We start from the raw sequence: 24,777 nt of genomic DNA on the forward strand, positions 1-24,777 counted from the left end.
GATCTGTCTAGTGCTGTGAGTGAGGTGTTAAAATCTCCCACTATTATTGCATTGCTGTCCATATCTTTCCTTAGACCTAAAGTATATGTTTTATGAGTTTGGGTGCTCAAGGATTGAGATACATATTTATATATGTATATATATGATTTATATCTATCTACATGATTGTTACATTCTCTTCCTGAATTGATCACTTTATCACTATATACTAGCCTTCTTTTACTTTTTTTTTTTTTTTTTTTTACTGTTTTTGATCTGATGTCTATTTTATCTGATTGAAATACAGTTATCTCTGCTCATGTTTCATTTCTGTTGGTATGGAATATCTTTTTCCATCCCTTTACTTTCAGTCTATACTTGTCTTTATGGGTAAGGTGAGTTTCTTGTAAGCAGCATATAATTAAATCATGTTTTTAATCCATTCTGCCAATCTAAATCTTTTAAATGGAGCATTTATTCCATTTACACTCAAGGTTAATATTGATATGTGAGGTTTTGTTTCTTTCACATTGTTAACTGTTATCTAGTTCTTTTATAAATTCTTTGTTTCTATCTTTTTCTGTTTGTCTTTCTGGTTTGGTGGAATTCTTTCAAGTTGCTATTTAATTCCTTTCTCCTGCTCCCTTGTCTGATTGTTTTATAAAGTCTGTGAGTTTTATACTTTCATTTCCACGTTTAGGACTCCTTTGTGCAATTCTTGTTTGGCTGGTCTAGTGGTGACAAATTCCCTTAGTGTTTGCTTGCCTATAAAAGGCTTTATTTCTTCTCCATTTAGAAAGCTTATTCTGACAGGATATAACATTCTTAGCTGACATTTTATTTTAGCACGTGGAAAACAGCATCTCATTCTCTTTCGGGTCGTAAGGTTTCTGCTGATAAGTCTATTAGTCTGATGGGGGTTCCTTTATAGGTAACTAGACGCTTTCTCCCTCTGATTTTAGAATTATTTCTTTCACGGTGCCTTTTCACAGTCTGATGATTGTATGGCATGGTGAAGTCTGTTTTGCAATTGATTTTCTTGATGATCACTGGGACTTTGATATCTGAATGTCTAAATCTCTTGCTAGACTAGGGAAGTTTTGTCAATTATTCCCTTATATAGGTTTTTCTCAACTTTTTACTTTTTCTTCTTCCTCAGGAATACAAGTTTGATTGATTTATGTGGTATCTATGTCTCAAAGGCCTTGTGCATTCTTTTTTGTTCTTTTTCTTTTTCTCTGACTAGCTTAATGCAAAAGACTTGTGTTCAAGTTCTGAGATTCATTCTCCTGCTTAGTCTAGTCTACTTTTGATGCCTTCAAATGTATTCTGTATTTTCTTCAATGAATTTTTCATTTCCAGAAGTTCTGCTATTTTTTAAGATGTTTATCATCTCAGTAAATTTCTTGTTCATATCCTGAATTGATTTTCTGATTTATTTGTATTAGTTTTCAGAACTCTCTTGGATCTCATTGAGTTTCTTTAAAATCAATATTCTACATGCTCTATCTGGCACTCTAAGGATTTCTTTTTGGTTTGGATTCATTAACAGAAAATTACTGTATTCATCTGGGGGTGTCATAATTCCTTGCCTTTTAATGCTTCCTGTACTATTATGCTGATTTCTGTGCATCTGGAGATATAGTTGGTACTTCTTATTTTTAAATTTACTTTTATTGGCCCAGGCCTTTTCTTTTTCTTGAGAATGTGACTGTAGTATATGTTGGGTAGGTTCTTTTGGCTTTTCTTCTGGGTGTGTTCGGTGGTAAAGACGGTATTGCTTCCTTGGACATAGTCTTAGTGCAGTGGCTTTCTCAAATGCCAGTTTTAGTAGCAGCAACCTCCTGAGTAGCCAGGGTGGTAGGGGCAATGATTGTAAGAAGCTTATTTTGTTCCCAAGTGCTCTATAGTTATGTCAGCAAATGCTGTAATGGACTGTGCACTCCACCCTCTAGGCCAGTAAGTAGGTGACACTTGCAGGTAAGACCCATCTGCAGTGGTAGCAGTACAGTTTATGCCCAATTTCCATTATCCCAGAGAAGTGCTTAGGTGTCCCAGATGATTGGTTGGGCCATGAAATGCTCAGTGGTCTGGATACCATGCTGTCTGAGGGAGGGGGATGCACAGCTGGGCCCAGCTGGACCAGTAAAGCTTGCACTCAATTCCTTCAATGGTGGCTGCCAGCCCCAGTGGGGATCAGAGGGCAGTCCCCAGGTCCCTGGAGAAATGCCCAGGTGAGGAGTGGTGCAATGCTGCTGCCCCAAGGTCCCAGCACAGGGATGGAGGGGTGGTCCCAGTGCCACAGCCAAGTGAGAGGGAATAAAACCTGCCTCCCACTCAATCCCAAGATGTGGAAAGGCTCATTCCCCCATCCCTATTGTGGCATCCAGTTGGGGCACCTACCAGTCTCTACAGTTTGATTCCAGTCCACAAAACTGCCCCAGGCCATAAAACTCTCTGCCCAAGTCAAAACCACAACTCCTGGACAACATTCCTCCTGTTTTGGTCCTGTTAAGAGGGAAATCCCAGTTCTAGCACCAGTGGCTGGAGCCCATGCTACATTCATTTCTCAGTTCTGGCTGTGAGATCCCTTCCCCAACTCCAGTTATGGCTGTGAGAGCCCCTCCCCAACTCAAGCTGCAGTTCTCCAATCCCAACCTGAGTCTCTCTAATGCCAACAGCTGTTGTCATGCTAGCTCACAAGATCCCATGCAGTTTGTTATAAGCCAGGGTCAATAATGCCATCCTCCTATCAGTGCCCAGGTCTGGGAAAGTACATGTGACACTTTAGGAGCCATTCCTTTTCACTGGCTCCCTGCTGCTCCCCAAGTTAGACTCAGGGCTTGGGAGGGTCAAGGTGCTCTCCCTTGGCCTGGATTACACAATTTCCCCCGATAGGAAGGTGGATCGCAGACACGGTCACTCACCCTCTCCTATACTGGAGATTCATTTGTGGATTTTAGCTGGACTCAACAATGCAGGCTACTGACCCACCTTCTCTTTCCCAGAATCTAAAGTTTTATTTTACACTTCTATTGAATTCCCCTGCTCTTTTTTGGATGAAAGTTCAAGGTTTGACTCTCTACACACTATTTTGCTTCTTTCAAGTGAGAGAGGTGTGCTGGAAAAGCCTCTAGTCTGCCATCTTGGAGGAAAAAAAGAATGAATTTTAAATGTTCTCACTACAAAGAAGCAATAGGTATTCAAGGTGATAAATATGTCAACTGGCCTCATTTGGTCATTCCACAATGTATCCATGTATTGAAACATCAGATTGTACTGCAGTTATTGTCAATTAAAAGTTAATAAAACTATAAAAAATCATTTGTGTATGAAAAGCAGAAAGGAGAACATTTTTCTTGCTTCCAAAAAAGCAAAAAGAAAATGTGGTAACAGAATAATAGGTATGCAGTACTTTCAGCTTCCTTTCTTCTTGTAAGCACAGGATCAAAGTAGGTGATTTTAAGGAAAATTATTTTCCCCATCTTCTTATACATAATAGCCTATATATTTCACTTGGATGTAATTTTATGAAAGAATGATTACAGAGAGGTAGTCCAGTCAACTATATCTTAAATCCAAAACATTCCAGTTTGAGGATAGATGAAGGGCAGCAAGGGGTAAGATTCCTTGGGTCTTTTGCCTAGTGCTCCAGCCAGCTAATCAGAGCTTTTAAAATGTAATGCTTATTTTCCTTCTGTTGCTACTATTCTTTATGTGTAGGGCTTTTTCAAAGTACCTCACAGAACAGGGTAGCTGGGCCTGGAGAAACAATGTTGCTAATCTTGAGTCTCCTGGCCTAATGCCATCAAATAGCACCTAATCCCTACTCTCATCCCATATCAATATGCACTTTTTAGCAAGCAAGATCCCACATATGGAATACTACCAAAAATTTTACTTACTGATTATCTTACTCTAAATCACTGCAATGAATCCTTTATTTAAAGGACTTCAATTCTTTTAGCTACATAACTCAGATCATGACAATGTGGTAAGATTTGAGTCAGAATTCATGTACCAGTTGCATGTTTTATGTCAGATTGTGCTCCATATTTCCAATGTTAATGACTGAAAAGTATAAACTGTTTCAGTGAGCAAGTAAAATGAGCAATTTGCCCAGGCTATAATGTGAAAAATTATAGCAATTGAAAATTTTCTGAAGATTCATAATCTAAATGAAAAAAAATATTTTCTAGATATGAATTTACCTGGTTAATTAACGAAGGGAGGTCTCTAATTACCTTTAGATTCTGAACTTGTTTTGTCCTGGTCCATACTTCTATTGAGTGGAAATCACAGAAGCAAAAGAAAATAGCATCTACTAAGAGTATGCCATATACCAGACACTTTCACATAAATTATCTTACATCCCATATATATTAGTTAGAGCAGTAATTTCACAGAGGAAAAAAAAGATCATCAAAAAGATTAAGCAGACTGCTCAAAGTCACACACTGCACAAATGACAAAGCAAAGAACTGAAGTTGTGAATATATAAATCCAAATGTTGTGTTTTCAGGAGAGGACAGCCAACATAGCAAAATACACTTTGAAAAAAAATCACAAAAGGCTAGAAGAATTACATATATATGAAAAAAACCTTATTAGTTTCAAAAATGTGTGTATATAAATCAGATATTATACACATTTATTAAAAAGCTAATATAAAAAATAGAGATAGATTCAGAGAAATGGAATCTTTCATACATTGCTATGGGATGTTAAACGAAGCAGTCACTCTGAAAAAGAGTGTGGCTGTTTCCTAAACAAATTAAAAATACTTTTACTGTGCAATGTAGGAATTATACTCCTGGCCATTTATCTCACAGAAACAAAAACTTATGTCCACACAAAAATCTGCACACAATTATTCATAGCAGCTTTATCTATAATAGGCAAAACTTGGAAATAACTAAAATATCCCTCAACAGGTGAATGGTTAAAACACTATGATACAGTACACAATGGATACTAAAGAACCAAACACTAATTTTTTTTTTTTTTTTTTTTTTTTTGAGATGGAGTCTCGTTCTGTCACCAGGCTGGAGTTCAGTGGCACAATCTCGGCTCATTACAATCTCTGCCTCCTGGGTTCAAGTGATTCTCCTGCCTCAGCCTCCCGAGTAGCTGGGACTAGAGGCATGCACCACCACACCCAGCTGATTTTTGTATTTTTAGTAGAGATGAGGTTTCACCATGTTGGCCAGGATGGTCTCGATCTCCTGACCTCATGATCCATTCACCTCGGCCTCCCAAAGTGCTGGGATTACAGGCGTGAGCCACCGCGCCTGGCCCCAAACACCAATTCTAAGCAACAACTTGGATGAATCTCAAAGTCATTATGCTGAGTGAACAAAGCGAACCTCAAAATATTTAATGTAATAGAGATGGAAAATAGATTAGTGATTAATAGGGATTAAGAATGTTGGGGGAGTTAGGAGGTGAGTGTGAAAGTAAAGAGATAGTATAAATGAAATCTTTGTTGTGGTGGGATAGTTCTGTACCTTGACTGAGGTGGTGATATAGGAATCTACACATGTGATAAAATGACACAGAAAAATATACATATATTAGATGAATGCTATATTACTGGTTTTTATATTGTATTATAATTCTGTAAGACATAACCACTGGCAGGAACTGAATGAAGGATACATGAGACCTCTCTGTATTACCTTTGCAACATCCTATAAATTTATAATTATCCTAAAAAGTATTTTTAAATTATAGCTGAGTATATTAGATTCCTGGGGCTGCCATAACAAAACTACACAGAATGGTTTAAACAACAGAAATCTATTGTCTGGAAGTTAGAAGTCCGAAATTGAAGAGCCAGCAGAGTTGGTTCCTTCTGGTAACTATGAGGCAGAATCCATTCCGTTCTTCTCACTTAGCTTCTGGTAGTCTAGTCTGTTCGATAGCTTGCAGATAGTGTTCTCCCTGTGTCTTCACAGTATCTTCCCTGTATGCATGCTTGTCATGATGTACAAATTTCCCCTCATTATAAGGACACAGTCAGGATTAGGTCCCATCCTAATGACCTTATCCTAATTTGATCAGCTGTAAAGATTCTATTTCAAAATATGGTTGGTCACATTCATCAGTATTGAAGGTTACGACTTCAACATCTTTTTGGGAAACATGATTCAACCAATAATACTGGGTCTAAAAGAATCAATTGTGCAAGTACAAGAGGGGAAAACCTGTTTTAAAGGCATTTCATTAAGAAAAAAAGATGAAGAAAGAAGAGGAGGAAGGGGGAGAGAGGGAGGGGCAGGAGGAAAAGAAGGAAAAAAAGGAGGAGGAGGAGGAAGAAAAGGAGAAAAAAGAAAAGAAAGACAGAAGGAAAAAAGAAAGAAAAGAAAAGAAAGAAAAATTAATTGAGGCCCAACCTAAATTAATAGTTTAGCAGGGCTGCCTACAAAAAAAAAAAAAAAGAATGCCATCTTCCTTTCTGTGAATAGATTCAGATCAAAGACAGGTACAGCCACAATCCCTCTCATCGGTCAGATTTCACACAAAATTTTCTAATGTATTTGGAGGTGGGGATATTGATGAATATAGGACAACCACAGAGACTAAAAACCAAGGTGAAGTAAAAGAAGACTAAAGATGACATATCTATCTTCAAAGTATTTATCTTTTAAATCCCTCATACCACCTTAAAAGGGGTAGACCCTTTGTTTCAATTCTCTAGGTAGGAGAATTAGACTTAATACAATAAAAGCCGGTAATATTAAGGTCAGAATCACCTCCTAAAATTTAGAATGTTAGACAATTTTATCAAAAGAAATCTGTAACCAATGGAAACGGCTTGCTCAAAATGTAATGATTTCCCTTTTGCCAGGGAATGTTCAAAAGAACTGGTCAACTCTTCATTAGATATTCTTGAATTAGGTGGGAGATTGTACTAGCTCAGTATCTCCAACTGCTTTGTTTTGTTTTTATTTTTCAGCACTTTCACAGGAATATATATTAACTTCTCCTTCTTAGAATTTCTTTAAAATAATTTCACCATTTGTTCAAATGGTAAAAGATTTAAATGTAACTTTAAATTGAAAAATGTTAGGAGCAAGCCCCCCAAAATCTGGCCATAAACAAAATCTCTGCAGCACTGTAACATGCTCATAATGGCCCTAAAGCCCAAGCTAGAAGGTTGTGGGTTTACAGGAATGAGGGCAAGGAATATCTGGCCCGCCCAGGGCGGAAAACCGCTTAAAGGCATTCTTAAGCCACAAACAATAGCATGAGCGATCTGTGTCTTAAGGACGTGTTCCTGCTTCAGTTAACTAGCCCAACCTATTCCTTTAATTCGGCTCATCCCTTCATTTCCCATAAGGGATACTTTTAGTTAATTTAATATCTATAGAAACAATGCTAATGACTGGTTTGCTGTTAATAAATATGTGGATAAATCTCTGTTCGGGGCTCTCAGCTCTGAAGGCTGTGAGACCCCTGATTTCCCACTTCACACCTTTATATTTCTGTGTGTGTGTCTTTAATCACTCTAGCACCACTGGGTTAGGGTCTCCCCAAACGAGCTGGTCTCGGCAGAAAAATATTTGAAAAAAGTGTTATTAGTAAATATCATATTAAAAGGTTGATTTCCATGTAATGTTTCCTAATAAGTCCAAAGAAAAAAACATCATTTTATCAGCCAATTTAAATATGACATGTTCAATTTTAGGATGGCCAAATGAGAAACATTATTTTTCTAATTAGATGCAAAAAGTATATTTTTCTACCTCCTCATAATAATAGACTATCATCAGATATATCAAGTATTAAAAGTTTTGAGGGGAAGGTACCAAATGTACCCCAAACATTAGTTTTCCCATGTAGTACATTTATTATTATGTAATTATAGAGACTTCCCTGGGATTTGTGGTTTTAAAACTTATTAGGTGCATTTAAACCAAAAATTAGAAAAGTTTACAATATGAAATGTTTGAAATTCTTAAATTTGTAGCTTTTTAAGTAGTTTATTTTTCCCTTTTTTGTCTTGTGTCTAATTGAAGAGATATGCAATTTCAAGGTGCAATTTCCTAACATAATACATACAGGTATAAATAAACCTTATCTCATAGAAAAACAAATCTTGATGTAATTTTATAGAATTTTGACCAGATGAAATCAGTATATAGATGTGATTCTTGTTTTTTAAGCCAACTTTGCATTCATATTCTAATATTTTCTTTCTTGTTTAGTTGATGTATTTCAGCATCAGTATCCCTTAAACTTTCTATCTTTAGCTAATTAATTGTGGGAATTGAACTATATGTATATGAAGATATATATAATTTAATTATTTCCCATATATGTCTGATAATGTATGTTTTTAAAACTGTATACTGGTAAATCCTATCATGAAAGCTAAAGGTTTAGGGTTGTGATTAAAAAATATTTAGAAGGCTTCTGATAAAAAGAATCTTAGCATTTACATGAATTTAGAAGCACTGACCACTTCAGGAATCAGCAGACCAACAATGTACTATCCATCTTAAAAAGGAAGGAAAGTAAGTGTGTGGAGAAATAGCTGTTTTCATCATCTACAGGAAAAGAAAACTAGTATAACTTCAGTGAAGAACAATTCAATGACATGAACCAAAGTTATAAACCAACATACTCTTTGATCCAGCAATTTTGCTTCTGGAATATGTAGATATATATGTATGAAATAACACAAGCAAAAATTAACTATTGCAGCATTATCTGTAATAGCATATGTCTGAAAACAAAGTAAATGCCCATTAATGGGGGATAAATTATGGTATATCCATCAGTCTTTAGAAAATAAAAAAAGATGAGGGAGCTTTTTATGCATTCATATGGAAAGATATCCAAGATATATTAAGTGAAAAGTAAGCAAAGTGGATGGGTATATAGTGTTATAACAATTACATAAAAGTGACAGATATTTTATATATTTTATATATAATTAAATGTAAACATGCACACATAATATATAAATATAATATACAAATATATAATATATTATATATAAATAAACACATTCTCTAGGAGCTTTCTTTAAAAAAACAGAAATGGAAAGAAATATATAATATAATATATTATATTATATATAAATAAATATATAAATATATATTATATATTTATATATAAATTATATAATTTACATATATTTTTAAAATATATAATATATATTATAATATATTATAAAAATATATATTATATATTTATATTATATTTAATTTATATTTATTATTTTTATTTATTATTTTATAAATTTAATAAAATTAATAATTTATTTATCAATTATTTATAATAATTTATATTTTTATAAATAATAATTTATAATATATGCTTATTAAAATATATAAATTATTATATATTATAAATGATGATTTATAATTTAATTAATAATTAAATATGTAATATTAACTTATTATTATTTAAATAATTTATAATATATTTATTATAATATAAATATATTACATTATATATATTTATTATAATATAAATATATTACATTATATATATTTATATATAAAAACATATATGTTATACATTATGCAATATATTAAATTATATAATATATTTATAATATTAATATTTTCTATTATATATTAATTATATAATATATTATATCATATTAATATTTATGTATTATATAAGTATATATTTATATATTTGCATATAATATATAAATATAAAAATATATAAATATAAAAATATAATAAATAATATATAATATGTAAATCTATATATATGCATATACAATATATACTTATATTTATATATGTGCATGTTTATTTTATATTTAAACCAATTAACTTTTTATTGAAGTATAAGAGTGAATGTGAGTGTAATCTCCAAGAATTTTTATAAACTGAACACACCCATGCAACTGGCATCTAGATCCTAGGTCCTGAATCAAAAAATAGAACATTGCCATCATCCCAGATACCTCATCATTCCCTTCTAATCAATGCCTCTCCCCTACTAGAGAGAAGATTTCTATAAGCATAAGTTAGTTTTATTTATTTTTGTACTTTATACAAATGAATTCATGCAATATGTACTCTTCCATATCTGGCTTTTTTCATCCAACATTATATTTGTACACTGTTTAATTTCATTCCAATTTAGTATTACATTGCATAAATGTGCCAAAATTTATTTATGTATTCTACTATTTATGGATATCTGGGTAATTTCCAGATTAAGACTATTACAAACACCACTGCTATGAACATTCTAGTAGATGCATACACATGTCCACATACCGAAGCAAGGAATTACTGGGTCATGGGGTCTACATATCTGCAGTTTTAATAGATACTGACATACAATTTACAAAATTGATTGTACCAATCAACACTCCCATGAGCAGTGTATAAGAGTTCCTGTTGCTCCAAATCCTCACTCGCACTTGGTATATTCTGTCTTTTTAATTTTATTCTTTCTACTATTTGGACTGTAGTGTTGCACTGTGAATAAAATTTGTGATTCCCTGATAATGAATGATGTTGAGCACCTTTCACCTCTTTTTCAAGGTATCTAAGTCCTCTTCTCAATTTTTCCATTGCATTGTAAGTCCTTATTGTTTTAAATTTTAAACCACGTGAATATGGTTTTAAAAAGTAAATTTAAAACTAATGTAATTAACAATACAAATAAATTCCATAAAGTTCTATGCTTCATGTTCTCTCCTTCTTAGAGATGTATATTAGCATTTCAAAAGCTCTGAAAAGTTCTACATTTTTCGCCACCACAAAACAGTTTAGAGAAATGTTTTTTCCCTTCTGAAGTAATTTTCATGGAATTAACAATTGTCTCCTTCTTTTTACTTGTATTTTTTTACAATTCGTTCTCCAATTTTATCCCAGATTTCATTAGATCTATCCAACATCTATCTATATAATTTCTCAAATACTCAAATTAGATAATCTATCATTTCAATTACTGTAACTACTGTTTTCTCTTAAAGTCTGCCATCTCCCTGTTCATGAAAATGGGTTGCTCTCCAATTCTGTCATATTTCTCTCATTCTGGAGTTTCCCTTTTTAATTTCCTGGTCCTGTTTTCTGGATCCCATGTCTTTCTTTTTCTAGGCCTACTCGCATGTTTTGCTGAACACATTCTCTAGGAGATTTCTTTAAAAAAAAAAAAAAAAGGAAATGGAATGAAAGTATTTCATCTTTGTATATGTGAAAATGTTTTTATTCTGCCCTTATATTTGACAGATAGTTTGACTATAGAATTCTAAGTTGGAAGTTACTGTCCTTTAGAATACTGAAAAAATTTCACTTCATTATATTTTAGGATAACAATGACTTAGTAACATTGTTAAGAAATCCAATGCCATTCTAATTCCCATTCCTTTAATTTTTGTTTCTGCCCTTTGAAAACGTTTAGAATCTTCCCTTTATTCTTAATGTTCTCACCTTTTTAATGATGTGCTTTAATGTAGGTATTTTTACTTGGTGGGCCCTTTAAATATGAAGACACCTGCCCTGGCAAAATTTTTTAAACTATTATTTTGATCATTTCTTCTCTGTTTATGCTTTGTTCTCTTTTTCTAGGACTCATGTTTTTAATTAATTGACTGGATAAATATGTCAGGCCTCTGAGCCCAAGCTAAGCCATCATATCCCCTGTGACCTGCACGTATACATCCAGATGGCCTGAAGCAACTGAAGAACCACAAAAGTGAAAATAGCCAATTCCCGCCATAACTGATGACATTCCACCATTGTGATTTGTTCCTGCCCCACCCTAACTGATCAATTGACCTTGTGACACTCCTTCTCCTAGACAAGGAATCTCAGGAGCTCCCCACTGAGCACCTTGTGACCCCCGCCCTTGCCTGCAAGAGAAAAGCCCCCTTTAACTGTAACTTTCCACTACCTACCCAAATCCTATAAAGACTGCCCCACTCCTATCTCCCTTTGCTGACTCCTTTTTCGGACTAAGTCGGCCTGCACCCAGGTGATTAAAAAGCTTTATTGCTCACACAAAGCCTGTTTGGTGGTCTCTTCACACTGACGCGCATAACAGAATGAATGGATAGGAAAGTTTTCTGAGTACTTTTTAAGAAAAAAGCTTATTGGCCGGTGGCTCAGGCCTCTACTCCCAGCACTTTGGGAGGACAAGGTGGGCGGATCACGAGGTCAGGAGTTTGAGACCACCTTGGCCAACATGGTGAAACCCTGTCTCTACTAAAAATACAAAAATTAGCTGGGGGCCGGGCGCCTGTAATCCGAGCTACTTGGCAGGCTGAGGCAGGGGAATTGCTTGAACCAGGGAGGCGGAGGTTGCAATGAGCTGAGATCGCGCCACTACACTCTAGCCTAGGTGGCAGAGCAAGACTCCCTCTCGAAAAGAAAAAAAACAAAAAAAAGTGTATTAAGCAAGAAAGCACAGAGCATCAGACCATATATTTAGTGCTGAACATTTTATTATAAATGATCAAAAATTTTTAACACACTATCGTTTACAACCTTCCACTATTGTAAAACCTAACATTGCTACTTTCATTTCAGGTAATGCAAAAATACGAGACGCATTAGCTTTCTGTAGGCAGAAATCTGCTCGAGTCATTCCTGATTACTGAAGCCCTAGAATTAATTAAACATCTAGTATGGACTTGGTATTGTATATAACATTTGCACTCATATCTTACAAAATAGTCACCTAAGTAGAAAGGTGTTCAAAGCAGCAAGATGGAAATCGTTTGCAGTCTTTTTTGGTTGGCATGAAACACTGACTGCATTCCTCCCAGATTTATAAGAAAGAATTATTTGCAGTCTTACCTGGAGTCAGAGGGATGGACACTCTCAAGGTTATTTTTCACTCTCTGCATATATATACTTACGGAAGTAAGAAAGAAGAGGGAGAAAGGCAGATCCCACATAACAGCGGTTAAACACCTCAACTTGCTCCACTATGACAGGGTTTATCATCCATCTCTCAGTCCTGAAGTGACTGGAAATATGGAAATTGGAGTCCAGGTAGACAGGTGAGAGTACAACCTCTTAAGTGTGGGGCCCTCGGAATTCACAATACCCCCAAATCGCTTCCTGCGCAGGCGGAGAGTCGGGAGGGAGTCAGAAAGCAGAACCCCGAGCCCCCTAAGAAAGACCCCAGCCGGACGCTGCAGCTACCGGGATTGGCAACTTCCGGAAGACCTGTGGCCCAGAGAATTTTGGCGGTCGGGGTGAGGGTGAGGGTGAGGGTGAGGGTGGGGGGTGGGGGAGGAGTGAGGGGAGGGGTGGGGTGGGGGTGGGGTGGGGGTGGGGGGAGGGGTGGGGTGGGGTGGGGGTGGGGGGAGGGGTGGGGGGAGGGGTGGGGGGAGGGGGTTGGCGGCTAACCAATCCGACACCCGCCAGCAGGCTGAAGAGAGGGGCTTCCCAAAAGCAAAACTTTCCCAAACCTGGGGGATGGGAAGAGAAGACAAAAGGAGCGCCTCTGGCTCCCTTTCCCACTTCCCGGCCGCCCGCCCCAGCCCTCGGCCTCGGCTGCGCGACCCGGGCGGAGGATCCCGGTCGCAGGCCGAGGCGAGAGCCAGGCGGAAGGGCCGCGAGCGGGCTGCCCCTCTCCCCGCCTTGCTGTCCGCAGCTGACGTAGCCTGCGAAGTTTGGGGAGGGAGGAGCTCAGGCGGCCTGAGCTGGTGGCGGCGCGCGCCGGGGAGGGCCGGCCGGGGCGGCGAGAGAGGAAGCTCCTTCGCGGCGCTACGGCGTTGGCACTAGTCTCTAGAAAAGAAGTCAGCTCTGGTTCGGAGAAGCAGCGGCTGGCGTGGGCCGCCCGGGGAATGGGCGCCCTCGTGACCTAGTGTCGCGGGGCAAAAAGGGTCTTGCCGGCCTCGCTAGTGCAGGGGCGGATCTGGGCTCCCGAGCGCGGCGGGGGAGCCTTGGGAGCCGCCGCAGCAGGGGGCACAACTGGAACCGGCCTGAGCGCCCGGGACCATGAACGGGGAGGCCATCTGCAGCGCCCTGCCCACCATTCCCTACCACAAGCTCGCCGACCTGCGCTACCTGAGCCGCGGCGCCTCGGGCACTGTGTCGTCCGCCCGCCACGCAGACTGGCGCGTCCAGGTGGCCGTGAAGCACCTGCACATCCACACCCCTCTGCTCGACAGGTAGGCAGCCAATGGGGTTCCCGGGAAGAGCCCCCAACTATCCTGCATCCCCTCAAGCCCCCTGACAAGCGGGCTCTAGAGCCCAAATGGCAGTGACCGCTTGGGGCCGGCCCCACCTCGTCACCTCTAGGCAGCCCTTCAAGCTTGGGAGGTAGGGAGCACCGACCCTTCAAGCTCTGGCACGGTAGGGAGCACGCACTTCTCTGGAGATGCAGCAGTTGCATTCCTCCACGCATCTCTCCATTTCCCTTTCTCTCCTTCCCTCTTACTCCTAAGCGTTCTCTCTCCGTACTCCAAAAATCAGCAATCACTGCCAAACTCTAAACGCCGGGTTTATTGAAATTGGTGTGTGTTTATATGGAGTGGGTGTGGGTTTTGCTTGCTTTGTTTTTTCCTTATTTTTGAAATCGGGCTGTAGGGCTGCAGTGTCCAGTAGGCAGCCCTTAGCCACAGGTGAGTACTGAGCACTTGAAATGTGCCCGTCCGAATTGAAATGTGACCTAAGTGTAAAATACCAGAGTTCGAATGCTTAGTATTTATTTTTAAAAACTTGTAATATTTTATTAATATTTGTTTATTGATTATATGCTGAAATGATAATATTTTTGATATCTTGGGTTAAATATAAGATTAAAATTCATTTTAATGTGTTTCTTTTTACTTTATGTGGCCATGAGAAAATTTTAAATTGTATGTGGTAGATTTCACATTCTATGTTTATTGGACAGAGCTGCTTTAGAATCTACGATGTTTTGCTTTTTATTGCTTTTGTTTTGGTTGTGGTTTATTATGTGTTATCAGGAACGTTTTATATCAAACTCAATACAATTCAGTTTCTCCCACTCTCAGTTTCTCTCACGGGAAGATCGTTAAGTAGAGGAAATGTGTGCTATTTTTGCCACAGTAAATTGAACCAAAAGACTGTTAAATGGCCAGAAATTGTAAATGGCTTTCACTTACTGGTTTGTACAGGTTTTAAGGGAAGGTTAACATTAGTTTCTGTTTTCAGAAGAACATTACAACCACGTGCCATAGACCTGTAACTGTGTATTAGTCAATGGGTCTGGTCACTAGTCTTGTGTATTTTACTTCCTACAGGGATTTAACTAGGCCCAGCATTCAGTTCTTAGTGAGTTAACATCCATGATTACAACATTCTCTTCTCCTCCTCCTATATCTAATGTGAAAATACGTCATCACAGACGCCTGATTGGCCAGAAGCTGTATCCAATATCAGATAAATTCCTCAGCTTCTGCCCTGCCAAAGTTACTGGATTTTCACCTACCTGTGACTTTTCTTCATTGTCTCACTGTCAGGCTTGGATGGCCTAAATGGCACAGGAGATCTGGGACACCTCTAGAGCTTGTTTCCACTTCTTTTCTATCATAATCCAGATTCAGTGATATACAAGGTGTGGTGTCTGTTTACTCTGGGCCTTATGTTCTGTGGCGCAAGTGCTGGGCAAGTGTGTATATGTGTCTGTAGTCAACTTTTAAGGGTGGTGGTTGGTTAGAGAGGATGGATATATGTTAGAACCAGTTATGCAAACACTGTATGGAAATATAGCACTGATGGACCCAATAGGTATTGAAAAGCCAATTGATCCTCCCACTTTGGGTGCTGCTTCTCAGGATTTTAGTTTATCTAAGCTTTGTACAGTTTGGGGACCAAGAAGTGAAGAGGGAGTTTCTTTCCCATGCTCATGAACAATTTTCATAGTCTAAAATTCTTCACTGAATTGGGTAGGAAATTAATTCTGTCTTCGAGGAAGCCATAAGACCAGTGAAACACTCTGGCATTACTGCATCACATTCTTTTTTCCAATTTGTTACTTAAGATCTTATCAGTGCAGTATTTATGTAGTCTGAGCATTAGACAAGGCTATGCAGTTGACTCACTGGTGTCTCTTTCCTCACTTATAAAATAGGAATAATAAATACATGTGTGTCTCGGGCTATGGAGAAGAATGTTTGCATTGTTCTTTGGGATGACCTGAAAGAAAAATTTATGCAATGTTACATGCCCTTATTTTAATGATTGGTGAATCAGTCTCCATAATCTGACTTCTGTCCGATGAGTGGACCTTCCCCAACAATCTTCCCACCCCTTATGAGTAATGAGTCCAATTGGTTGTTCAAATACCCTGTAGATGACGTAACTTTTTTATTAAATTTTTGAGTTAATTTTGGTGATGTGACTATAGAAGCTGTATTTTACGCCTTTATTTTCAAAATATAAAAATCAATTTTTACAATCTCTTGGCTTTTAAAAAAAATTTCCTACTCACTCAATCTTGCCAAAAATCTATCTTCAAGAACTGTCCAACTATATTCTTTGATCAAGCAATAGGGTAGAAAGAATGCAGCCATAATTGCAATTCAAATCTGACGCCAACCCTGCCACTTATTAGTGTGACCATTAGAAAAGTATTAATTTTCCTGAGCCTCAGTGCCCTCATTTATGAAGTGGAGATAATGAAACTATGTTTAGAGGGTGATCTTAGGATGCTAGTGCGTGTAAAGTGACTGACGTGTAATAGGGTCACAGTGGAAAGAAGAATGTCTTTTAATGGGAGGAGGAAAGAGTGTATGAAGTATCACTGAGACTTCTGCAGCATGCACTCTCTATTGTTCTTAGTATCCAGGAATCTTCAGGGTCATCCTCTGTTGTTGGCCCAAATCTCTTGGGGCAAATACAGAACTATTTCCATCTAGGGAATAAACGTTTAATTGAAATGGGTCTCACAAACTGATGTAATTGGTTTCCTAGCAGTTGGAGTATTAAGTGATTGAAGGACAGAGAATGAGAGAAGCTTTTCACTTTATGCCTTCTTGTTACTCTTGAATTTTAAGACATATAAATATATGACCTATTCAAAACATAAATGACCAAGATTCTTTTGCTTTGTTTTTTTGTTTGTTTTTAAAAGCAATCCATCTTAGTCTGGTCTAGAATGTCTGTTGCTATTCATATTTCAACAGCCATTCATTAAGAGTTTGAGAGGTGTAAGAACTAACTTACCATCATTACTTACCTAATAGGCTTCTCCTGGAAACATTTCTATTTCTGTCATTGTTGCAGCCAACATCCAGTCACCCAGGGTAAAAAAAATAATGACATCTCCCATTCCTTTTCATTTTTTGTTTAACCCCCTATAGTCAGTCACCACAACCCGAGCATTCTATTCACTTAGTGTTTTTCTTTGCATTTCCACTGCTACCTTTGTAGTTTTAAGTTCACGTCTTAACTGGTATTAAAATCTCCTAACACCTGACTTTCAAACTCTACCACTTTCTACTAATCCTACATCTTGTTGCCAAATTAATCATCTTAAAATTTTATTCTACTGTCATTCCCTGACTCAAAAACTTTCAGTCACACCAGGTACGTTGGCACACCCCTGTAGTCCCAGCTACTCAAGAGGCAGAGTAGGGAGGGCCAGTCTGGGCAACACAGCAAGATCTGGTCTGTTAAAAAAAAAAAAAAAAAGTTTCCAGCATGTATTCTGTATGTAAAAAAAAAAAAGCATCAAACAAACCATCAGTCACAATTTAGTGGCTGCTAAATGAAGTTTCACCACCCTAACCAGGCTTTAAGACTGAGAAATGGCCCTAACCTGTCTTATTCACCTTCACTCCTTTTATATTACATATCCTGATCTGCATTAAACAATTCACAATTTCCCAAATTTAGCCTTCCCTTTAACTTCCTTGAATTCATTTGATACCTACCTATTTGAACATCTGATACATTACTATGTCCAGGGCACTGTTCCAAGTGCTAGGCATTATACAGGTTAAAAAGAAAGCACATCCCCTCCTCAAGTGGAGGCCTCATTTGTCTTAGATACCCTCCAGTGTTTAAATTCTGTTCATTCTTATGGTACATCTGGGATCAAAATCCTACTTTTCTGAAGACTGTAAATGACTCTCCTAACCTCAAATGTACTCTCTTTTCTCTGATTTCCCAATAGCTTCCTTTTCTTTTCTCTTTTGGTCGCATTTATTACCTTCTGCCTTGTATTTTTATTTTACTTAAAAGATTTCTGGGCAACTCAAAGGCAAAGACTATATCTTTTTAATTTATATATTTTCCATAATGCTGAGCATCATTCTTTATCCATAATAAAAGTTAAATGTGGCCAGGCAAGGTGGCTCACACCTGTAATCCCAGCACTTTGGGAGGCTGAAACTGGAGAGTCACTTGAGCCCAGGAGTTTGAGGCCAGCCTGAGCAAAATAGTGAGACCTTGTCTCTACAAAAATAAAAAAATAAAAAAATAGGCATGGTTGCATGCCTGTGGGGCTTGCTGGCTGCTGGGGAGGCTAAGGTGGGAGGATGGCTTGAATCCAGTAGTTTGAGGCTGTAGTGAGCAGTGATCACACCACTGCACTGTAGCCTGGGTGACAAAGAAAAATAGAAAAAAAATAGTTAAATATATATTTGTTTTACATATGCATAAGCAAAGGAACCTGGGAGCCAGTTACCCCAGCAATCTATTAATATTATTAAGCATTTACCTGTTCTCAGTGTTCTTTTCCTGAGTTCTGGTATATAATTTATAAATATTATTGACTTTTATGCAGCTATTAAATCTATAACATTTAAATGTTTTAATATTCGGGATATTTGGAAAATGTTTATATGGTATGCAACCATAAAATTTAATATAATATTCTGATAAAACATGTTCATTTGAATACAATGTATGTGTAAACTTAATTATGTAATTAGTTCAAGCACCGATTATTCTAACCTAGATAGACTTTATTAATTTAATACTATGTTCTTTCCCTTTCCTAGGAAAAGTACAATAATAATAACCTGTGTTTAGCACTTTTACCTGTCAGTGGCTTATAGAAGTTATTTTGGTCTCTAAACAGACTTGTGGAATATATAGGGTAGGTATTATTTGTGTTTTAAATATGATGAAACTAAGGTGCAGAGAAGTTGCATAATTTACCTGAGGTCACATAGTTAATTAATGAAAAAAATCCAGGCTTAATCTTACAGGCATGATAATTGTATATTTTGTATTACTTGAAGTAATTATGCATTTTCTTCTCTTAGTGAAAGAAAGGATGTCTTAAGAGAAGCTGAAATTTTACACAAAGCTAGATTTAGTTACATTCTTCCAATTTTGGGAATTTGCAATGAGCCTGAATTTTTGGGAATAGTTACTGAATACATGCCAAATGGATCATTAAATGAACTCCTACATAGGGTAAGTATTACACATTTTTAGTGGCCATAATTGCCATTTTTACTATTCAAACTATATTTTACTTTGATTTTATGTTTGATCAGATTATTTCGGGGTATATAGATGAATCAACGAATAATGAAAAACTATCACAGGGATAAAATTTTACCTTTTGTGACATTTTTGTGTTGATTAAAACACTGTGGATTCAGGCCCTGTACTCTAGATTATTTTGCCTGAGTTACCATTCCTAACATTTATACCAAATTCTAGTATTTATATGCATATTACATGGGTAGAAATGGAAAAGATAAACTCTGCACACTGTAAAATCCACTGTTAAGTGATATTTTATTTTATATTAATAGCAATTTCAAATTCAAATTTAATGTTACGAATACCAGTTCATGAAGTTCTGAATTAGCAGGCCAGATATTAATAAATTATCTCTGAATACCAGATACATTAGCTTTTCTAATAATAGACAGTGGTATGAGCCATTTACCTTTTTTCTCAAGGTACCAATCACTTTCTCTTTGTGAATCCCATGAGTAAACAAATTCAGGGGTCCTCATTCTCAAAATATATGTATTCATTATTAATATTATCATGAGTCTGTAGTTTCAATAAATCTTTTTAAACCACTTGGTCCATTTTGTGAGGGTTGGCCTAATTAAAACTGTAATAATCTATAAAATCCAATCAATGGATACTCCTAAATGATAGTGTAACACAATGCCCTGTAAGTGGCCAAGGGAAAGTGGGTGCCACTGTCAGTCAGTCATAGAGTAACTTCCTCTCTGTTTCAGAATACATCACATTCTATTCGTGACTTGTGATCATTTGAAACAAGGATGGAATAAGTAACTGGTGTCAGTCTGTAAGATTTGTATAACTACCACAGCAACCAAGATACAAATATTAATAAATCATAATTTCTCGTTTATTTTTGTTGAGAAATGAATATAAGTAGAAATCTAACATTTTCTTCCCACACCCCAGCAGATACTCTGGCACTCAAATTTGCAGCTCACTGGACATTCTACAGCCTCCTCCAGGGGACTGCTAACTCCTGGAAAAAAAATCATAAAATATACAGTGAGCACTTCTCTCCCTTGTCTCCATGATCACAAGCCTCCATATTACATTATGCTGCAGAGAGGCCTGGTAACTGCTTTAAACTGCGTAATTTTCAGAAAAAGTTACCTTTTTTATAGATTAAAAGATTCAGTTTCTCTAGGGGACAGGGCTCTGTGTGTACCAGAGAAAGTAATGTTCCACATTAGTCTTTTGTGTTTCATTTGGTTTCCTGTATTGCATTATTTAGGGTGGGATTTATCTTGACGTGCCCTCCCCCAACCTTACAAAATTCATTGAAAAAACTCAAGATGTATCATAAACAATCTAAAATATTTTGAACCACTCCCCCTGCCAGATTGATCACTGAACTATAAGCTGACGCATTTGCAGAAAAACTTCTCAAGATCAGTTTTGTACTTTCAGTAGAAGCAGTCTTCCTCATAGCATTTAGAAAAATGTGGCATGGTGCCTGGTGATTCATTGTTGATCTTCCCAAATTGCCTGGTCTTCCGAAGTATGTTCATTCTCCTGGGAAGCTACATTAACTTTTGTGTTCAGAAAACATTTATTTTAAGAAAGCTCAGATGGATGTTGAGTACTATGAAAAATAAAACGTTATGTTTTAAATGTGTCTATACTGTATAGTTTTAGAAACAAAAATGATTGTCCCCTTCCACAAAAACAAATCAAAAGGCTAATTTTATAAGCTGGAATGCAGATAAATTAATTATATGATTAAATGTATGATAAATTAGTGCTTAGTCAATAAATATGGTCATAATTTATAACTGATGCAGTGATTATAATAAAGTCTGATTTTATATTAATAAAATTAAAATAAAAATTTTGAATGAATGGCTTGGTATTTACTAGAAATAAATTGTGTGTAATTTTGTGTGTATTTGTGTGCGTTCAAATTACTTGATTAAGACATAGAATGGAGAGGTGGATGTGGGTGTAAGTATATGACTTTGGCTATGTATAGACACAAAATAACTGAGATCTGTGTCAGTTGAAGAAAGACCCAAAACCATGTAGTTGCATGACCAACATAAACTAAAAGGAAGTATTCGTGCTATAAAGTTATCATAACTTTCTCTAGAAAGTGAGGAAAGTAAGACACGTAAATGTTAAACCCTATCAAATTGACGCTATTTTATAAAAATGTGCATGTGTTTTAACCTTAGTTTATACTGTATTTCCTCATGGAATATTTAACTTCTAAGTGTGAAACGTAGTGAAATTTGGACTAATTTTATTTTGTTTCTTTTCACATATATATGAAGAAAACTGAATATCCTGATGTTGCTTGGCCATTGAGATTTCGCATTCTGCATGAAATTGCCCTTGGTGTAAATTACCTGCACAATATGACTCCTCCTTTACTTCATCATGACTTGAAGACTCAGAATATCCTATTGGACAATGAATTTCATGTTAAGGTAATTACTTTTTTAAAAAGTTTATCTGTTTCCTTGTCCTTATAGTTTTAAAAATACTTTTTAGTTATTTCTTCGACCTAGACTGTTTCATATCTCTCCTTAGAGTTAGGGACCAATGAATAGTAATTTCCGTAGCCCTTAATTTCTATCTTCTATTCTCCTTCTTACTACTGCAGTTAGGAAGCTATTCCTAGACAGAGATAGAATTACGATATAAAATACAAAGCCATTATGTTTCTTCATTGAATTGTCAAGATCACCTTTTTTGTTTTATTTTTTATTTTAAAATTATTATATGTTTATAGGAAGATGCAAAGGTAATAAAGAGGTTTCATGTATCCGTCACCTGGTTTCCCACATTGTTATGTCAAACATAATTATAGTATAATTTTAAGACCAGGAATTTGACATTAGTACAATGCATGTACATAGTACCATTACTTTATCACGTGTATAGATTTGTGTAACCACAACAATCAAGGTACAGCACTTCTCATAACATCACCACAAAGATACCACTCATGCTACCTCACCCACTTCCTCTCTACCACAATCTGTACCTCTAACAACCACTAATCTGCTTTCCATCTCTTTAATTTTGTCATTTTGAAAATGCTATATAAGTGGAATCATATAGTATGTGATATTTTGAGATTGGATCTGTTCACATCACATAATGCTCTTGAGATCCATCTAAGTTGTGCTTGTAACAATAGTTGTTTTTTATTGATAAATAGTATTCCACAGTATAAATGTACCACAGTTAACCATTCAGGAATATTTTGGTTCTTTCCAGTTTGGGGTAATTATTTACAGAGCTGCTGTGAACAAAGCTATACAGGTTTATGAGTGAACATAAGTCTTCATTACTCTGTGATAAATGCCCCAAGAATACAAATGCTGGGTCATATGGTAAGGGTGTGTTTAGTTTTTTTTGTTTTTTTGTTTTTTTTGATACAGAGTCTCGCTCTGTCGCCCAGGCTGGAGTGCAGTGGCCGGATCTCAGTTCACTGCCAGCTCCGCCTTCCAGGTTTATGCCATTCTCCTGCCTCAGCCTCTCGAGTAGCTGGGACTACAGGCGCCCACCACCACGCCTGGCTAGTTTTTTGTATTTTTTTAGTAGAGACAGGGTTTCACAGTGTTAGCCCAGATCGTCTCAATCTCCTGACCTCGTGATCCACCCGTCTTGGCCTCCCAAAGTGCTGGGATTGCAGCCTTGAGCCACTGAGCCCAGTCGGTGTGTTTAGTTTTTAAAGAAAGTATCCAACTATTTTCCAGAGTGGCTGTACCATTTTACATTCCACCAGCAATGTGTGAGAGATCCAGCTATTCCGCATCCCTACCAGCATTTGTTATTATCATTGTTTTCTATTTAGCTGTTCTAATAGATGCATAGTGATATCTCATCTTGTATTAATTTGCATTTTCCTAACTGCTAATGATATTGAACACCTTTTTATATGCTAATTTGCCACCCATATGTGGCTTTCAGTGAAATGTCTCTTGATGTCTTAAACTCATTTTCTAAAGGGAGTCCTTGGTTTTCTTACTGTTGAGTTTTGAGAGTTCTGTATAATGTTACAGTGGTAGTTCATCAGATATGTAGTTTGCAAATATTTTCTCCCAGTTATAGTTTATCTTTTCATCGTTTTAACAGGGACTTTCACAAAGCAAAAATTTTAATTTTGATGAAGTTCATTTTTTTTTCTTTTATGGATCATGCTTTTGCTGTCATCTCCAAGCACTTTTCACCAAGTTCTACTTACTGAAGATTTTCTTTTTTGTTATCTTCTATACGTTTTATAGTTTTATGTTACATATGTAATCTGTGATCCACCTTGAATTCATTTTTGTGTAAGATGCAGGACTTAAGTGCTGAAGACACTAGCTATTGTGATTTCACAGCTATTCTATATCTGTCTGAATATAAATAAAAAGTAGTTTTTGAGTATTAATACTAAATGTAACTCACCATATTTTTATATATCATTTTGCTATACTTCTTTTAATAACATGTAATCAGAAAATTATTGTAAATATAAAAAACGTTCAAAGACATCAGTAATAGAGAAGTTGAAACAACAGGGAAATTAAAACAAGAAATGTGAGAAAAAATGAGTGGGAAAAAGTTTTATTGAAGACACTCCTCTCCCTAGAAGAAAGTGGTAGGGGAAGAGAGAGAGAAGCAAGCTGCTGCCTCAGTATTGCTAAGAAAAAAAGAGACTCATCTATTGCATCAATTATAGAACCATCAAGTAGAAGTACCTTAATGGACACCTAGTTCTCTGAGCCCTCACTGCAACAATCCCTGTCTCCCAAAACAGTTATCCTGTAACAGGGAGTCTTAACATCCTAATTGAATAATTGTGACATTTTCTTAAATGATCAACCAAAATTCCTTCCTAGAGTGCTTCCACCCATTGATCCTACTTCAACTTTTTGTGATAAACAGAATAAATCCAATTTAGTTACTTCAACAGGACAGCCCTTTCAATATTTGAAGATAGCTATGAACTGTCTCCCAACCCCTCACATAAAAGTGCATTTTATCCATCTCCCTGATAAATAACCTTAGTTCCTTCAGTTTGTTTTCTTATTACATGGATTTTAATCCTTGGTGCTGTGTAGATGCATCTGTTTGTTTAAATCTCTCTCAAATGTTGATCGTCAGCACTGAACACAATACTATTTTTGATATGGTTTGATGAATGTAGAATTTAGTGAAAGTGTCATTTCCTTGGCCCTAAATACTTAATAGTTCCTTAATAATTCATCAGCTTTCCAGGGGTAGTCATATCACATGGTTCAAATTGGGCTTAGTGTCAACAAAAAACCCATAGAGGTTCTTTTTCCCACATACTGTTGCTTAAGCCACCTCTTCTTATCATGTACTTTACAGAATACTTTCTAGATATGATCTAATTTTATCTTGTTAAATTGGAGCAATTGCTTCAGTCTCTTAAGACCTT

The 24,777-nt window shown here is 36.5% G+C and overlaps 1 protein-coding gene and 3 long non-coding RNA genes across 15 annotated transcripts in view; 1 reads left to right on the forward strand and 3 right to left on the reverse strand.

Annotated features, from left to right (window-relative positions):
* The window catches only part of LOC144330814 (uncharacterized), a 163,351-nt gene extending 154,455 nt beyond the window's left edge, over window positions 1-8,896 (reverse strand). For all 3 annotated transcript variants that reach the window (XR_013397332.1, XR_013397331.1, XR_013397330.1), the window contains exon 1: window positions 1-8,896. This exon is cut by the window's left edge and continues 21,720 nt beyond it. This is a non-coding gene — a long non-coding RNA (uncharacterized LOC144330814).
* Window positions 8,897-11,930: 3,034 nt separating this feature from the next.
* On the reverse strand, window positions 11,931-13,584 carry LOC144330815 (uncharacterized). Its single transcript, XR_013397333.1, has 2 exons — window positions 13,379-13,584; window positions 11,931-12,930 (listed from the first exon to the last, which is right to left on the reverse strand). It is a non-coding gene; the product is annotated as an uncharacterized LOC144330815 (long non-coding RNA).
* The window catches only part of RIPK2 (receptor interacting serine/threonine kinase 2), a 37,380-nt gene continuing 26,139 nt past the window's right edge, over window positions 13,537-24,777 (forward strand). For 2 of the 3 annotated variants that reach the window (XM_001084687.5, XM_015145673.3), the window contains exons 1-3: window positions 13,537-14,083; window positions 19,154-19,307; window positions 21,653-21,808. In XM_001084687.5, coding sequence (XP_001084687.1) covers window positions 13,911-14,083; window positions 19,154-19,307; window positions 21,653-21,808 — 483 coding nt within the window. In that variant the 5' untranslated portion in view covers window positions 13,537-13,910. Of the gene's footprint in view, window positions 14,084-18,886; window positions 18,985-19,153; window positions 19,308-21,652; window positions 21,809-24,777 lie in introns of those variants that run through there. The other variant, XM_015145674.3, reaches the window with a different exon arrangement.
* LOC106999849 (uncharacterized) overlaps window positions 20,206-24,777 on the reverse strand; it is a 136,715-nt gene continuing 132,143 nt past the window's right edge. For 7 of the 8 annotated variants that reach the window (XR_013397328.1, XR_013397326.1, XR_013397327.1 and 4 more), the window contains 2 exons: window positions 21,728-21,781; window positions 20,206-20,358 (listed from right to left, as the gene is read on the reverse strand). This is a non-coding gene — a long non-coding RNA (uncharacterized LOC106999849). The remainder of the gene's footprint in view (window positions 20,359-21,727; window positions 21,782-24,777) is intronic. The other variant, XR_013397324.1, reaches the window with a different exon arrangement.

Source organism: Macaca mulatta, chromosome 8 (genome assembly GCF_049350105.2).
Source record: "Macaca mulatta isolate MMU2019108-1 chromosome 8, T2T-MMU8v2.0, whole genome shotgun sequence".
In the NCBI taxonomy this organism is placed as follows: Eukaryota; Metazoa; Chordata; class Mammalia; order Primates; family Cercopithecidae; genus Macaca; species Macaca mulatta.